Source organism: Oryza sativa, chromosome 1 (genome assembly GCF_034140825.1).
Source record: "Oryza sativa Japonica Group chromosome 1, ASM3414082v1".
NCBI lineage: Eukaryota > Viridiplantae > Streptophyta > Magnoliopsida > Poales > Poaceae > Oryza > Oryza sativa.
In genome coordinates, this window is record NC_089035.1 from 40,067,198 (window position 1) to 40,080,750 (window position 13,553).

Consider the following 13,553-nt stretch of genomic DNA (forward strand, 5'->3'; position numbering starts at 1 on the left):
TATCAATACATTCCCACAAGTCCACAACGTCACAAGTCCACAACGTTGAGTACAAGTCCACAACGTCACAAGTCCACAACGTTGAGTACAAGTCCACAACGTCACAAGTCCACAACGTTGAGTAGGTGTTTGTATTGGAAGATTTTGTTTAAAGGATCTGAAGAATTGCATTAGAGAATATTTGCCATATATACATGATTTCGAAGATCCAACCCTATCTCCATATTCAATCTCTATATTTCTATCATATATATACATGATTTCGGAAGATCAACCCAATCCCCATATTCTGTCAAAAATAGAACTCTAACGCAATCTCCATATCTGTCATATCGAATACTTGATAAAAAAAACACAGATACAGAACCCGTGTTTTACATTTGTCTAATTTCCACGTTTTGACATTTAGACAATATATTTTTTAGGTCGAGCATCGCCTCAACGTAGAGAATTACTCGTTGCGATGAGCATCACATTTGGTAATTCAACAGCAAAACTTGTTAAAAAGAAAAAAAAACACCGCGGGAACCGAGACACAGCAAAACGCCATATAGGTAAAAGGTTTAATTAACATAGGAGTACAGCAGAAAATAACAATAAAAAGATAGCATGGAATTAAAGCCGCTGCTCCAATTTACCATACGCAGCATTTGATTACAGGAATACCAAAAAACTACTACCGATGACAGGTATTAATTATTAAAAAGCACAGGTTCAGATTATTGCGACAAAAGTTTTTGATACCCGTAAGATTGGACGCTTGATAGCCAAACCACACTCAGAACCCTAAATATGCATACGGAGGATGTCCAATCGGATCTTCAGCCACCACCAGAAGCAGATCAGTACTTGTAGTCCTTGACGTGAAGGCTCTCAGAGGCACCCTCGCCGAGCACAGCATCACCCTGGTATGTACCAAGGGTAGCCTCAGAGTTGGCCTTGCACCTGGTGATGAAGGCCTTCTGCGCCTTCACCACGTTCTCCGTCTTGCCGCCCCAGGCCTTGAGCGTGCTCTGCTGGAGAGCACGGCCGAAGGAGAAGGACAGAGCCCACGGCTTCTTGGTGCTGAGCTTGTTCATGGCGTTGAGGTTCACGGTCGCCTCCTCCTCGCTCTGTCCACCAGAGAGGAAGACAATGGCAGGCACGGCAGCAGGGACAGTCCTCTGGAGGGCGCGGACGGTGTACTCGGCGATGAGCTGAGGGGAAACCTTCTTGGATTCAGATCCTGGGGTGACCATGTTGGGCTTCAGGAGGGAACCCTCCAGGAGGACATGGTGTTCGTTGAGGGCCTTGTAGCAGGCAGCGAGGACCTTCTCGGTGACATAGGCACAGCGCTCAATGTCATGAGAGCCATCGACAAGGATCTCAGGCTCGACAATCGGCACCAGCCCGTTCTCCTGGCAGATGATGGCATAGCGAGCAAGACCCTGAGCATTCAGGTCAATGGAAAGCTGCGATGGCTCGTTGGGGCCAATCTTGAGGACAGCACGCCACTTGGCGAAGCGGGCACCGGCCTCGTAGTACTTGGCGCAACGCTTGCCAAGATCATCGTGGCCCTGGGTGGTGGTCTCTTTGTTGGTGCCGGCAACCTCAACGGTACCCTTGTCAACCTTGATGCCAGGGAGGACACCACCCTCCTTGAGGACATCGACGAAGGGCTTGCCGTCCTTGGTCTTCTGGTACAGGGTCTCCTCGAAGAGGATCACACCACTTAGGTGCTGGAGGGCACCAGGGGTGGTGAAGAGCAGCTCGCGGAGAGAGCGGCGGTTCTCCTCAACGTTCTCGACATTGATGCTGGCAAAGCGCTTGCCAATGGTGCCAGTGGACTCATCTGCAGCAAGGATACCCTTGCCAGGAGTGCCAATGTAGGCAGCATTCTTGATGAGCTCGTCTGCAAGACAACAGAGATATTTAGAACACAGTGCAGCTTACTCTAATTATACTAAATTCTCTGATAAAACTATGCTCAGTGCACCTAACCAATTAAGCGATACAGAATGAACCAATACATAATTTCTACTAAAAACATGCACGTCATCCGATCACTTTACCATAAACCGCTTCTGTATAACTACTGCATCTGCATAAGCTAAAGCAACTGGCAGATACAAAATAAGCATCTTGATGGAAAAGAATTAGGTCGTGACTAGATAAGCACCAGGAAAATATATTACTTTATTTACCAAAAAAAGATTTTGAGTTTTATAGATCGACTAATAAAGTAGCAACTTCAAGTAAATAGAAGGCAAAATCAATCTAGAACGAGTCACACAACCGAACAGAACTATGGGCGTGATAATCTAGGAAGAGCAACCGCGCTAATCACTTCACACATCCGATTGACGCGTAAGAACACTAAGACTAATCATCGGGCATAACTCATAATTGCTAAAAACATGATCTGACTCCCGGTCCATAAACCCTTCACAGAGCAGCCAAACCCCTAAAACTAAAGCAGACGCACTGCACTGCACCCAAACCAACAATCACCTGAACAGATCTAGTGAATTTCTCGAACCCTATCGCCTGTTCGCGAGTACCACTAGATCCAGTGATACGCAACGGCAAACAGCAAGCAGATCTAAACATGCATCATCGGAAAAGAAAAAAAGCGCAAGAACAGCGAACCACGAACAGATCGAGAGAGAGCGCGCGCGCGATGAGCGAAACAGTAGAAAAGGGCGGAGGGAAGCATACCCTTGTACTTGCCGCAGTAGGCCGACATGGTCGCTGAGGAATCGAGAGGACGCAAAGGAGATTTGGGGGAGACTGGTTTGGCAGGGGAGGAGGCGACTGTGGAGAAAAAGATGAGAAGGGAGACGGGTTATAAAGAGGAGAGTCCAGTCTTGGACGCCGGGGGGGGGGGGGGGGGGGGGGAAGAGTAGAGGAGACGCGATCTGGGTGCCGATGCCGAGAGCCCACGAGAACTATGTGCCGCCTACTACTCGTGTGGCCCCTGGTTTCCTCTGTATTTCCGTGCAAACCCTTGCCCCGCACAGGGGATTCGGTCACGTACTTGATTCTGCTGTTCTCCGTCACGCTTTGTACCGGGCAGTCCTATATGTAGTATACTCTGTACAATTACAATTCTTTGTTTGGCTTTTTTGCATTGTTCTGTCATCCAATTATGCAATGCACTTCAAAGGTGTTTATGCTTGACTTGATCTGAAGTTCTGAACCACACAATGATAGACAAGCGTGATCACGTTAATGAGTGGTTAGTAAGAACTTCCTGGGTCACGTTAATGACGTCCAGCCAGCGTATGATGTGGAGTACTACAGAAAACACCAGCTATAATGGGCAGTAGTATTTTCCTAACATTCTCGGGGGGAATGCGGAAAAGCTCTTCCCGTTCTCTCCCGAACCCGACTGCACTCACGGGTTCACCGCACGTCCGCACCTCACCTCACCCAACCGTGCCACCCACCCCCGGATGACCCAAACCAGACGCGATGCGACGCCCCGCCCCAAGCGGCTGTCGTCGTTTGTCCAGCACTGCAGCACACGCCGACGCGCGGGTCCCAGAGGAGTCCACCCGTCACACGCGCGCCGCCTCCGCATGGGCGAGCGGTTTTCCTCGTCGCGGCCCCTCTCCGCGCCGCTGCGGCGCGCGTCGCGGTATTGGACTGGGACCCCACCTCACACCCCCGCCCACCACGGCACACGCGTCCACCCCTCGCGCGGGGCGGCCTCGGATGGCGTGGCGGGGAGCCCGGGAAGCGTGAATCCGTCGGTTCGCAAGCGGTTTCCTGGAGTAGGTCGCCGCAACGTCACGAGGAGAGCGACGTATACCTGGCACGGCACGGCACGCTCCCGTTTCGGAGGCGCCGCGGTTGCGGTTGCGCCCGGTTTTCCTCCGTCTCAGCCCCCGCCTCCCCACCACCCATCTGTGCGGCGCGGTGCGTGCGACTCCCTCTTCCTCGTGACCTCGTGAGCCCGTTTCCTTTCGGCGATTCGACGTGCAACGCCAACGCGAGACGTGCTCCGCGTTTGTGGGGGTACGTAACGCCACGCCAATACGATCCGGCGTGATTCCGCTCGCCATGACACAGGTGAAACGGTGAATAACTGAACATGCCGGAATCGCGTGCGCTACGATATGGCTATTGGCTAGTGGCCGTGGTGCATCGCCACGTACGCCATTCGCTGGACGGCAAGCGCATACTCGCATGACGTAGTCGCGCATCAACCCGTCACGATCGAAGCTTTAGCTTTTCCTTCCGGGCACAAACGAACAGGATAATAGACGGGAATGTGAAAAACGAAAGGCCGAGGGAGTACGAGTACGACTGTACGAGACAGCAGCGATAGTAGGTCACTAGTGGTAATTTTGCATATCGCGCCGGCGCCGGTCACAATCGGCGCCGCGTCGGCCTCGAAATCAAATGGATGCTTCGACAAGTTGGACGTAGAACAAACAGCAGCTTTGGAATAATCTGGTTTATCCGGCAACGAGCCCGACAGGGACCTGAAAGCTGAAAACGCCATGAACAATGGGCAATTATGATACGAACGGGCGTTTCTGATGAGTGGCGACGTGCGCCGGTGCAGGACCTGGAGGAGTACAAGATCAAGTATCATTTTGCTTCCAAACATTTTTTAGTTGGAACGCCGACTTGATCGAGAATCTTGCGATAATTATTCTCGTTTATGCGAGGGAAGCCAGTTCAACTCATCGTTCGACGACTTTATTCTATTTTCGGTAGCCAGTTGGGACTTAAGTCTCCAATATTGAAATCAGAATTTGGATCGTACTCAGTTGACGCCTATAATAAGTTGTCTAAAAACAGATTCATAGAAGAGGGCCGCTTATATACCTTTTTCTACTCTAGTTCCAATGGCTATCTAGTCTCGACTGCACCGCAGGAAAGTTCTAAAGATGGACCTTGCTCTTAATTTTTAATTCATTCCAATGAATTAAATACGGAGTAGTGGCCATTATGTTTGCATACGCTGTCAAGCTACAAAGTATATGACCTAACGAGGTTTTGTTTATCAAATTGCCGTCAGAACAAGTTGATGTAACCACACCAAGTACAGCAGCTAACGGCCAGAATTCATAGATCAAATCGCACCTGTTCCATTCTCTGAAACAAAAGGGCAACGAACAATGATCATAAAAGCAGAACCGAGAACGGAACAAGTATGAAGCATTTCACTTCTTCGATCAGATGTTACATATCTATACTGTTACAAGAACTATGAGGTGCAAACCTTTGATATGACACTGCTTGAACACCAAATTCAATATGAATGAGAGCCTAGCAATCAATAGACAATCAGAAGAAAAGAAAAAAGAAGATGGAGACCAAAAAGGAGTGTACAACAAGGCCTAAATTGAGGCCTAAATTTCTGGTTTGCCTTCCTAGACATCATACTTCTTGGGCTGGTGCCATTGCGCTACAGTTCTAGACAAGTAACCAAGCAATGATGTTTTGGAAGGGTATGTCCTCTTGCCATACAGATGCTTCCCACCAAGATCAGTATACTTCAATTTGTTCTCTCTCTCGATCTGCACGACCATAACAATTTAGATTAGTTGTATAGGACTCAAACAGAGGACAATTTACCAGGTGGGTTTCTTAAAAGATTGCAAAGAAAATGGTTTGTCATCAAAGGAAAAATGTACATAATATGTTGAGTACCTTGCTTATTTTCCCATCTTTCAGGTGGTACCTGATACCAGACCAATTGATTGATTGGGAAAAATGAGACCTGAATGCAGATATAGGGTAGAGAAAGTTGTCTACCAACACAGCTATGAAGACCTAAAATTGAAAGTTCAACCAAAACAAAGTTACAAATCATGATAATAGGAAAAGCAAGATAACTAAATAATAAATAAGTAGGTGCGTTGAAAGGGAAACTCACGAGTCCCCAGTTATAAGAACCAAGAGAGACTTTTGGCCCTTCGGGAGACAACATGTTGCACAGTTGAATTTCCACCTTTGTCAAATTCCACATTGAAACAAGTTCTGTGAGAGTGCATATTAACAAGCAGCAAACTAGTTTCAGACCTGAACACACAAAAAAGTCTGATGAGAGACCACAGGGAGATGAACGTGCATTTGTTAGAACTAGAAATAAATATCCAACAGCTTTAATAGATCTTAGAGGGAAAGGCATGCACTGACCGCAAGATGAGTTTGATGCATCCTTTACAATTTCACTGTATGGTGCTCTCAGAGCAACCATAACATGTACCAAAGCCATGATATAGGGCCAAACAAATCCCCAGGACAAATAGCAGTGCGATGCAAATAGTGCACGGTTCATCATCCAGTTAACCTTTGATACATATGATTCAAGAACAAAAGTTTGTTTCCTTAGGTAATTCCAGTATCTGCATAAAGATAGAGCATATGTATGTAAAAGGGATAATTTGTTGCCTATACATAAGGTTACAATATGAAATTTGTAGTACCTGGAGAAACTAAGATCACTTGAAAGAGGGTGTGGAAACACTGCAACAGGTGGTGAAGATATGAGCCTTTTATGCTGCCCTGTAAATGAGTTACGCTGTTACGGTAATGGGGTTTCTCAGTTGAGTATAAAAGAAGACGAGATGTAGTCCCCATGTTTCCCCCCTGTTATGCCTTTGGGCATGATAGCAACAAGCAGCCCTATCCATCTTATATAGGGAGAGGAAGTCCATCCCTTTATGAAATAAGCCATATGGGACTGAACAAATGATAGTGGGCCTCATTAGCCAAATTCACTTACAAGTTGGTTTAGGTAAAGTGACCACAATTAAGCCAATCACATAAAGAAATTCAGCCTATTTACGGAAAAAATGCTGTTTGGACTGTGGCCAAAATGCACTACTGAGAATAGCACAAATCTTTAAACAGGAGAAAATCCAAAGCCCCAAACAAGAAGAATAAATTACTGTTGCATGATGCCTCGAAGGATATAAACAAGGTACGAATTGTATTTCAAAATTTATTAAATTTTGGAGCTATACAACAAAAGAAACAAAATCTAGTAGGTAAAAACAATACCGGCTATTGCAGCAAGGGTCATATCATCTGAGTAACCACCATCTCTTAATCCACTGACGACGCCATATAGGTCTTGCCGAAAATCATCAGCATGCATCTAAAATATACTTGTCTTAGCAACAGCACAACAGCAAATCTAAAACTTATGTGAAACAAGGTAATACCCCTTTTGGGGGAGAGGGTCAACATACCATCATGCAGCCACCCCACAAAAAGAAAGTCTTCCCACCAGTTGCAAATCCAATTGAACAAGGCTGCAATATGGTCTTTATTAGTAAATCGAAAAGAGTAAAAAATAAAAATAAAAATAAAAATAGGGAGATACAGAACTAAATAACTAGCTTACGAAAACAGAAAAATAAAGACTACCTTGACAGCATTAGATGCGCTTACAGAAAAACTTTAATGTAGCTAACCAAATTAACAGCAGAATGGAAACCACAACAGTCAGATATTACAACAGTTCCTTCAGTGCATTTTTTTTGGTAAACTAAAATTATGAAGATCAAATTTTTGCCATGCAGAAGAGGGCAGATATTAAAGATTTTTTTATTGCACAAGAAGTTTCACTTGTATTATGTAACCAGAATCAGCAATTTTATCTGCAGAAAAACCTTTGTTGGATATAAATTAGAATTGAACTTTCTTGTACTTAACCTCGTCAAAATGAAAAACTTTGCAGGACAGCTAATATCACAAGAAACAAACATACCATGTGATACTCGTATATGCAATAGCTTCCCAAGCTGCCAGAAGGTAAGTCAAGGGGGTAGCCAGTTTGGATGAATATCTGGTAGATGCAAGCAAATACCCAGTTAAGTTGAGAGAGAGGCATAAGAAAAACATTCAGTTAAGGAGGGAACCAGGGAAAGAGAGATTCAGGATAAGCAAACCTCAGGATTTTTCTCCATTTCTTTTGTGAGAGCTCCAATTGTCCCAGGGTGCAGTCTCACATCATCATCCAGAAACAAAACATATTTGCTGTCCTTATGCATCTTTTCAACGCCAATCTATTTCAATGCATCAGTAGAAATTCATTACCCTGTCAACTCATCATGCTTGGTTGGTAAATAGACAAAAATCAAAAGATGATACTATTTAACTGCTGAAAACTTAGATCTTATGACTTTGAGTCCCATTTACAATTTGGCATCCAATGCTCGCAAGGCATAGCACATACAGCTTATTGACTCCTCAGGCAGTCAGGTTCTTTAGTTGATAAAAGTGTGAGAAACTATTAGCGTATTTTCAGTTTCTAACAGTACTCAGTTATGAATATAACATGCAAGTACATGTGTTTAGAATGACCTAGATAAGCTCCAGCTTTGCATAGTGAAAAAGGATAACACATCAAGGGCGAGAATGAAGTGATTTACGTACTAACTGATTATGGATTTTCTGGCTACATGTTGTTGAGAGCCCAGCTACAACCACCTTTGCCTCCAACTTGTCCTGAAAATCATATGAACTAACAAGGTTATTACAACAGATAAAGAGAGTTACAGACAGGTGTTGGAGAATAACACTATTAGTTATTACTTGTAAGGTTTTCTGCTTACCTTGTATTCTGCTATCAAACGTGAAACAGCATGATAAGCTGGATCATCTTTGCTTTCTACTACAAACAGGAATTCCAGTGGCCCCCCATAAAGAGATGTGATCTGTATTATTTTTTTTGTTAATAACATATACTCCAGTATTTAACATCATGAACAACAAAGGTCATAAGTCATAACTACCATTGCAGTCTGTCCATACCTGAGTTCTCCAATTTTGCAAATTATGTTCACCAAAGCCCTTCAACGGCATGATTACAGAGACCCTAGGTAATTTCTCTTGAACAGAGTGCTCAAGCTCATTGACATCATCACAAAGAAATGCAAAACTATTCCCATCTACAATTCTGCGCCTCATCCTCCGTATTTCTTTCTTTCTAGTACGAAAAAACAGAATAGCGAACTATAATGAGTTAATGTTCGATTGATCGCTATGCTAAAAGATGACGAAAGAAAAAAAAAGTGATTATAGAATGGTTATATTGAAGGTCCACGCTACCTAACAAGTGCAGCAACAGCCCATCCAAGACCAAGAGTTAAACAGATGAGGCACCCCTGTATAAATCACAGAAAAACTGCATTAGAAACAAGAAGCGAGCTACAGTACAGTACATAATGTACAAGTAGGAGTGAAGCACTGGAAAGAAAAATTATGATACCAGGTAATCAGCTTCAGGATAAAGTTTAAACTTCAATATGAACTAGAACTACAAGATATACCATGTCATATTCACATGGACACGCAAATATGGATCAAAGAAATGCCAACTAGCCTAAAATTGGTAGCGAATTACACACAGAACATGTGTAGGAGAAGTTGAGATCGTCATGGCTTGTCGGAACGAAACCGACAAATTAACAAAGTAGACACCAATGGAGTGACATATATGCAAATACTTGCTGGCTTGATTCGCAGAAATCAAAGTTGACAGATCGCCATATCCAATGGAAAGCACACACAAGTTGTTCCTCGCTACGAAACCGTCCAAGTTCCATCTACACAACTACTTGAGCCCTCACCGCATACAGGATCAAATTACAAGCACTGGTAGAACCTCACCTAAGTTCCAATTCGTACGGAAAACCAACCTCTCCGCCCAAAATTACTCCCCCCAAAAAAAGGCACCGATAGTAACAGAACAGTTCGAAATTTCGGCGCCCTCCCCGCTGCTCCCGGGAACAATTCCGACGCAATGCGGGGGGGCGCTCGCTCACCTGGATCTGGATGAAGACGGCGGCGGGGCCGCAGAAGGCGCGGCTCGCGGCGGCGAGCACCGCGTCGGCGGCGGCCTCCATTGCCGCCATTGCCGGCGGCGGCGGCGTCCCCTCCCTCGCGGGCGGGGGGGCGCGCGGGCGGGTTCCCTCCCGAAGCTTCTAGACGCTTCCGGGGAGGAGGAGGAGCGAGAGGAGCCGCGCGTGGGAACGGCGTCTCTCGCTGGATCTCCTGAGCGGTAAGAAACCGAAGGAAGGAAGCTTAGGGTGACCGTCGCGTCGGAAATTTGTATGCGCGGCCGCAGCGCAGCGCGGTGGTGTGGTGTGTGATGCGGCGCGGCTGGGTTGATTTGGGCTTTGGGTAGTCTCTGTGATTTAGGGCTCCGGTCCGGCCCTCCTTCCCAAAATGCTTCTGGCCCCACAGCTCTTCGTTTTTTGAATTGGAGCTGCTACACGTACACGGATTATTACACAGCATTTGTTGTCCATTTGTTCACCTTGTGTCTACTTCGCCCTATGTCCTATAAGCATTTTTAGCTATGAATCTGGACAATTATATATCCAGATTTATAGCTAAAATTTATTATATTTTAGGACGGAGACAGTAGGAGATTACCCCGTGCATTTTTACGTGGAGTGAGCTAGATATGTTTGATGAACACACAGAAAATAGGGAAACCCTGTATTTTTATTAATCATCATTCATTAACATGAATGTTTACAAATACATGAGGGCTCCCGCAGGAGTTCGCCTTTTGCCTTCGCGAGGAATGCTTAATGGAGAGGTATGCTGACTGGAGATTGCGTGCAGTCCACTGATTCCCGATGCCTAGCAATGAGGCTACCGGTTAATTACATCCACAGGACAAGCCTATGGAATACCTCTAATTAAGCTGCGCTTTGTGATCATCATCTTCAAAATTAATTGCTCGCCGAAGGTTGAGGTTGATACGGAGATTTAATGATAACTGTGATATAGGTGGCTTTGTTTTGCCGAAACCCGGTCACAATATATTATCACCACGTCCATACATGAATCATCATAATAAAGGGGATGACTTTTGCCTCGTCGGTGCCCAGTCATATATGCCGGCCTTTATTAGATGTGGATATATCGTTACTTTTGCCTCGTCGGAACCTAGTAACGTGTATCCATTCCTGTCTGTTTAGACATGTTAATAATATCGTGACACTGGCCTCGTAAATACTCGGCCATAATTTTTATCTTCCAAAGACCACGAATAACTCCCATGCGTGTGCATGGTAGCAAAATATATTTTGTAAAACACCGTTTAGATTGTCCAATCACCAATGAAAGTTGGACATATCTAGCGCCATTGTTATCGGTATCATAGTAACAAATAGATGATCCAATCTCCAATGAGGGTCGGACATCTAGTTTTGAGCATAGAAAATATCAAATAGTATTCGGATAATCCAATCGCCAATGAGGACTGGACCAGCCTTATACCATTGATCGTATAAATGGAATTTGATGATAACCGTGTTTCGGCTCTCATTGATCTGGCTTTAATCATCGAGATCAAGATAGATTAAAAACACGCAGATGTTCCGATCGCCAATAAGGACCGAACATCTATTGTGTTTAATCTAGAAAATTAATATTTATTTAATGTGCTCACCATCCAGCGCAAATATCCTGAATGGCGCTATGTTGTCGATAAATGAATCGACTTGACGAAGAACGCCGACTGCGGTGTTTAATTCTCTCCGCAGCGGCGCCGGTTTGCTATCACCGGCCGGCTTCAATCTCCTCTCCTGATTTTCCTAATCTACTAAGAGGAATGGGATGAATGAAAACGGTGGTTGGGTGTCTCCTGTGGCGTCGTCAGCATTCTCGGCTCCAGATGGGGTCTGCTCCTTATATAGGCAGCGGCGACGAAAACCGCCTCCGAATTTCCAGCGCCCGCGCCAATCTTCGTGATAAGCCAACGCAAAGACGAGCCAATCCGTCGACGTGTACTGAAGTCTGGAGATAATGATGTGATTAACATGGCTAATGACAGTGGGCCCCATGTGTTTAATCGCCACTGTCAATTTCTAAATTAGAGATAATGATCCTCACGTAGCAAAGCAAGTAACGATAGCACTTGCTTATTTCTTTTCTTTTAATAGCTCCAATCTTTTAAATGGTACATCGGATTTAAAATCCATTTGAACCATCACTTTCTATTCAAATTATACAACAAAACGAGTCCAATATCATAATATTTGAAATTTCTAGGCCCACATGTCATAGATACATGTCTGGTATGTATTCAGTAAAATTAGGTTGCAAATAATATTTTCATATAAAATTAAATGCCCAATAATTTATTATATCTTCTATGAATTTTTAGCACGAAAATTCATCAAACAAGATAATACATGTAAAGTTAGGTTTAATATACAACTCTGATTTTTTATAGGTACTAGAAATATATTTGGATTTCATATATTACTTTTACCTTCTATTTTCTATAAGATTTGGATATCATGTACAACTCTTAGATTCTATTTCTATAGCTTAGATTTTATATACAACTCTTAACTTCTATTTCTATTATATAATTGTCTTTTTTTAATACAACTATATCAATCAATCTACACCGCTATAATTCGGACACATCATGATCTAACATTTTCTTTTTCTCCAATTAATATGGGAATTTTTAGCTTCATAACAAGCGTGATACCTATTTTTAAGGTTATCTTAATAATATAATAGATAGGTCATGCTAAGAAAAATTCTTGCTATAATTATTGTATTTTTCTCTCTCTAAATATCTAAGAGCTTCTAAGGCAATATCTGCTTCCAGTTTATGATGACGTGAGTTGCATCATTTGTTAGTTAGTGTATATGTACATGTATGTTGGTATTTAGGTAGGAAGAGCTCCCTGTGGAAAAAAAACACTTTGCTTGCAAGAAAACCGGGAAGGTTTTCTTTAGAAAAAAAGGAAAAAAGAAATGCATTGTGCAAAAGTAGGATAGAACACAAGATATTTTAAAGTTAAGTATGATTTACTACATATGTACGTCAGGTTTGTTCACCTATACTACGATGCAGTCGACTGTGGCTGTAGGTGGGCTACAGTTACAATAAAAACAACACAACTTATTTTGATGTTGTCGCGCTGCTGTGTAGTCAGATCAATCTCTTCCAGGTACCTCTATGTCTTTGTATTTGATCAAAACTCATAAATTCATTCACGTTATTATTAATGGTGTTTCGCAACGCGTGTTTTTGCCATAAAAATCAAATCAATAACGAGATAAAAATAATTCTCACCAATTTCAAGTGTACTATTTCTAGCAAATGAACGCTAACATAAACAAAAATCATCCTTACCAGCAACATAGCGGAAGGCAAAGAAAAACAACCTTTTAAATAAAGCATCAAAACCAACCATGCCAAACCCGTAAAAAACCCAATCCTCCAAACCTCGTGTCAACCTCCGGTGTGCACGTAACGGACGCATCAGTTTTGAGCAACGAAAGCAAATATGCCTCTCCACAAACACTCTATGACGGGGACAGACAAGAGGGAGAGATGCCAGTAGATGCGCATCTGCACGTCGTCTCGCGCTGGCCGCCTGGCCGATCCTCCTCCTCCCCCTCCGTCTCGGCGTCTCCCGTTGTGAGGAAGCGTCCAAAAATCCCTCCTCCTCAACAGCCAGAGAAAATAGCCTCTATCCAATTTCGCCGTCAAACACAGCCTGTTATCGCGTTGTCATTGCCTGCTGCATCCCCCCCCCCCCCCCCACATAGCTCCCCGTTTCTCC

At 43.9% G+C, this 13,553-nt stretch overlaps 2 protein-coding genes across 2 annotated transcripts; both read right to left on the bottom strand.

Moving 5' to 3' along the window:
- Positions 1 to 531: 531 nt before the first annotated feature.
- On the bottom strand, positions 532 to 2,854 carry LOC4325027 (fructose-bisphosphate aldolase 3, cytoplasmic-like). The gene is made up of 2 exons (NM_001406185.1): positions 2,698 to 2,854; positions 532 to 1,891 (listed from the first exon to the last, which is right to left on the bottom strand). Exons 1-2 carry the CDS (start codon positions 2,723 to 2,725, stop codon positions 843 to 845), a joined length of 1,077 nt encoding a protein of 358 aa, NP_001393114.1. The 5' UTR covers positions 2,726 to 2,854; the 3' UTR covers positions 532 to 842.
- Positions 2,855 to 5,120: 2,266 nt separating this feature from the next.
- LOC4324974 (uncharacterized) lies at positions 5,121 to 10,019 on the bottom strand. Its single transcript, XM_015770064.3, has 14 exons — positions 9,774 to 10,019; positions 9,058 to 9,113; positions 8,761 to 8,935; positions 8,562 to 8,663; positions 8,383 to 8,454; positions 7,896 to 8,012; positions 7,715 to 7,792; positions 7,194 to 7,256; positions 7,003 to 7,099; positions 6,426 to 6,504; positions 6,136 to 6,344; positions 5,873 to 6,018; positions 5,647 to 5,769; positions 5,121 to 5,513 (listed from the first exon to the last, which is right to left on the bottom strand). Exons 1-14 carry the CDS (start codon positions 9,861 to 9,863, stop codon positions 5,367 to 5,369), a joined length of 1,554 nt encoding a protein of 517 aa, XP_015625550.1. The 5' UTR covers positions 9,864 to 10,019; the 3' UTR covers positions 5,121 to 5,366.
- Positions 10,020 to 13,553: the final 3,534 nt, after the last annotated feature.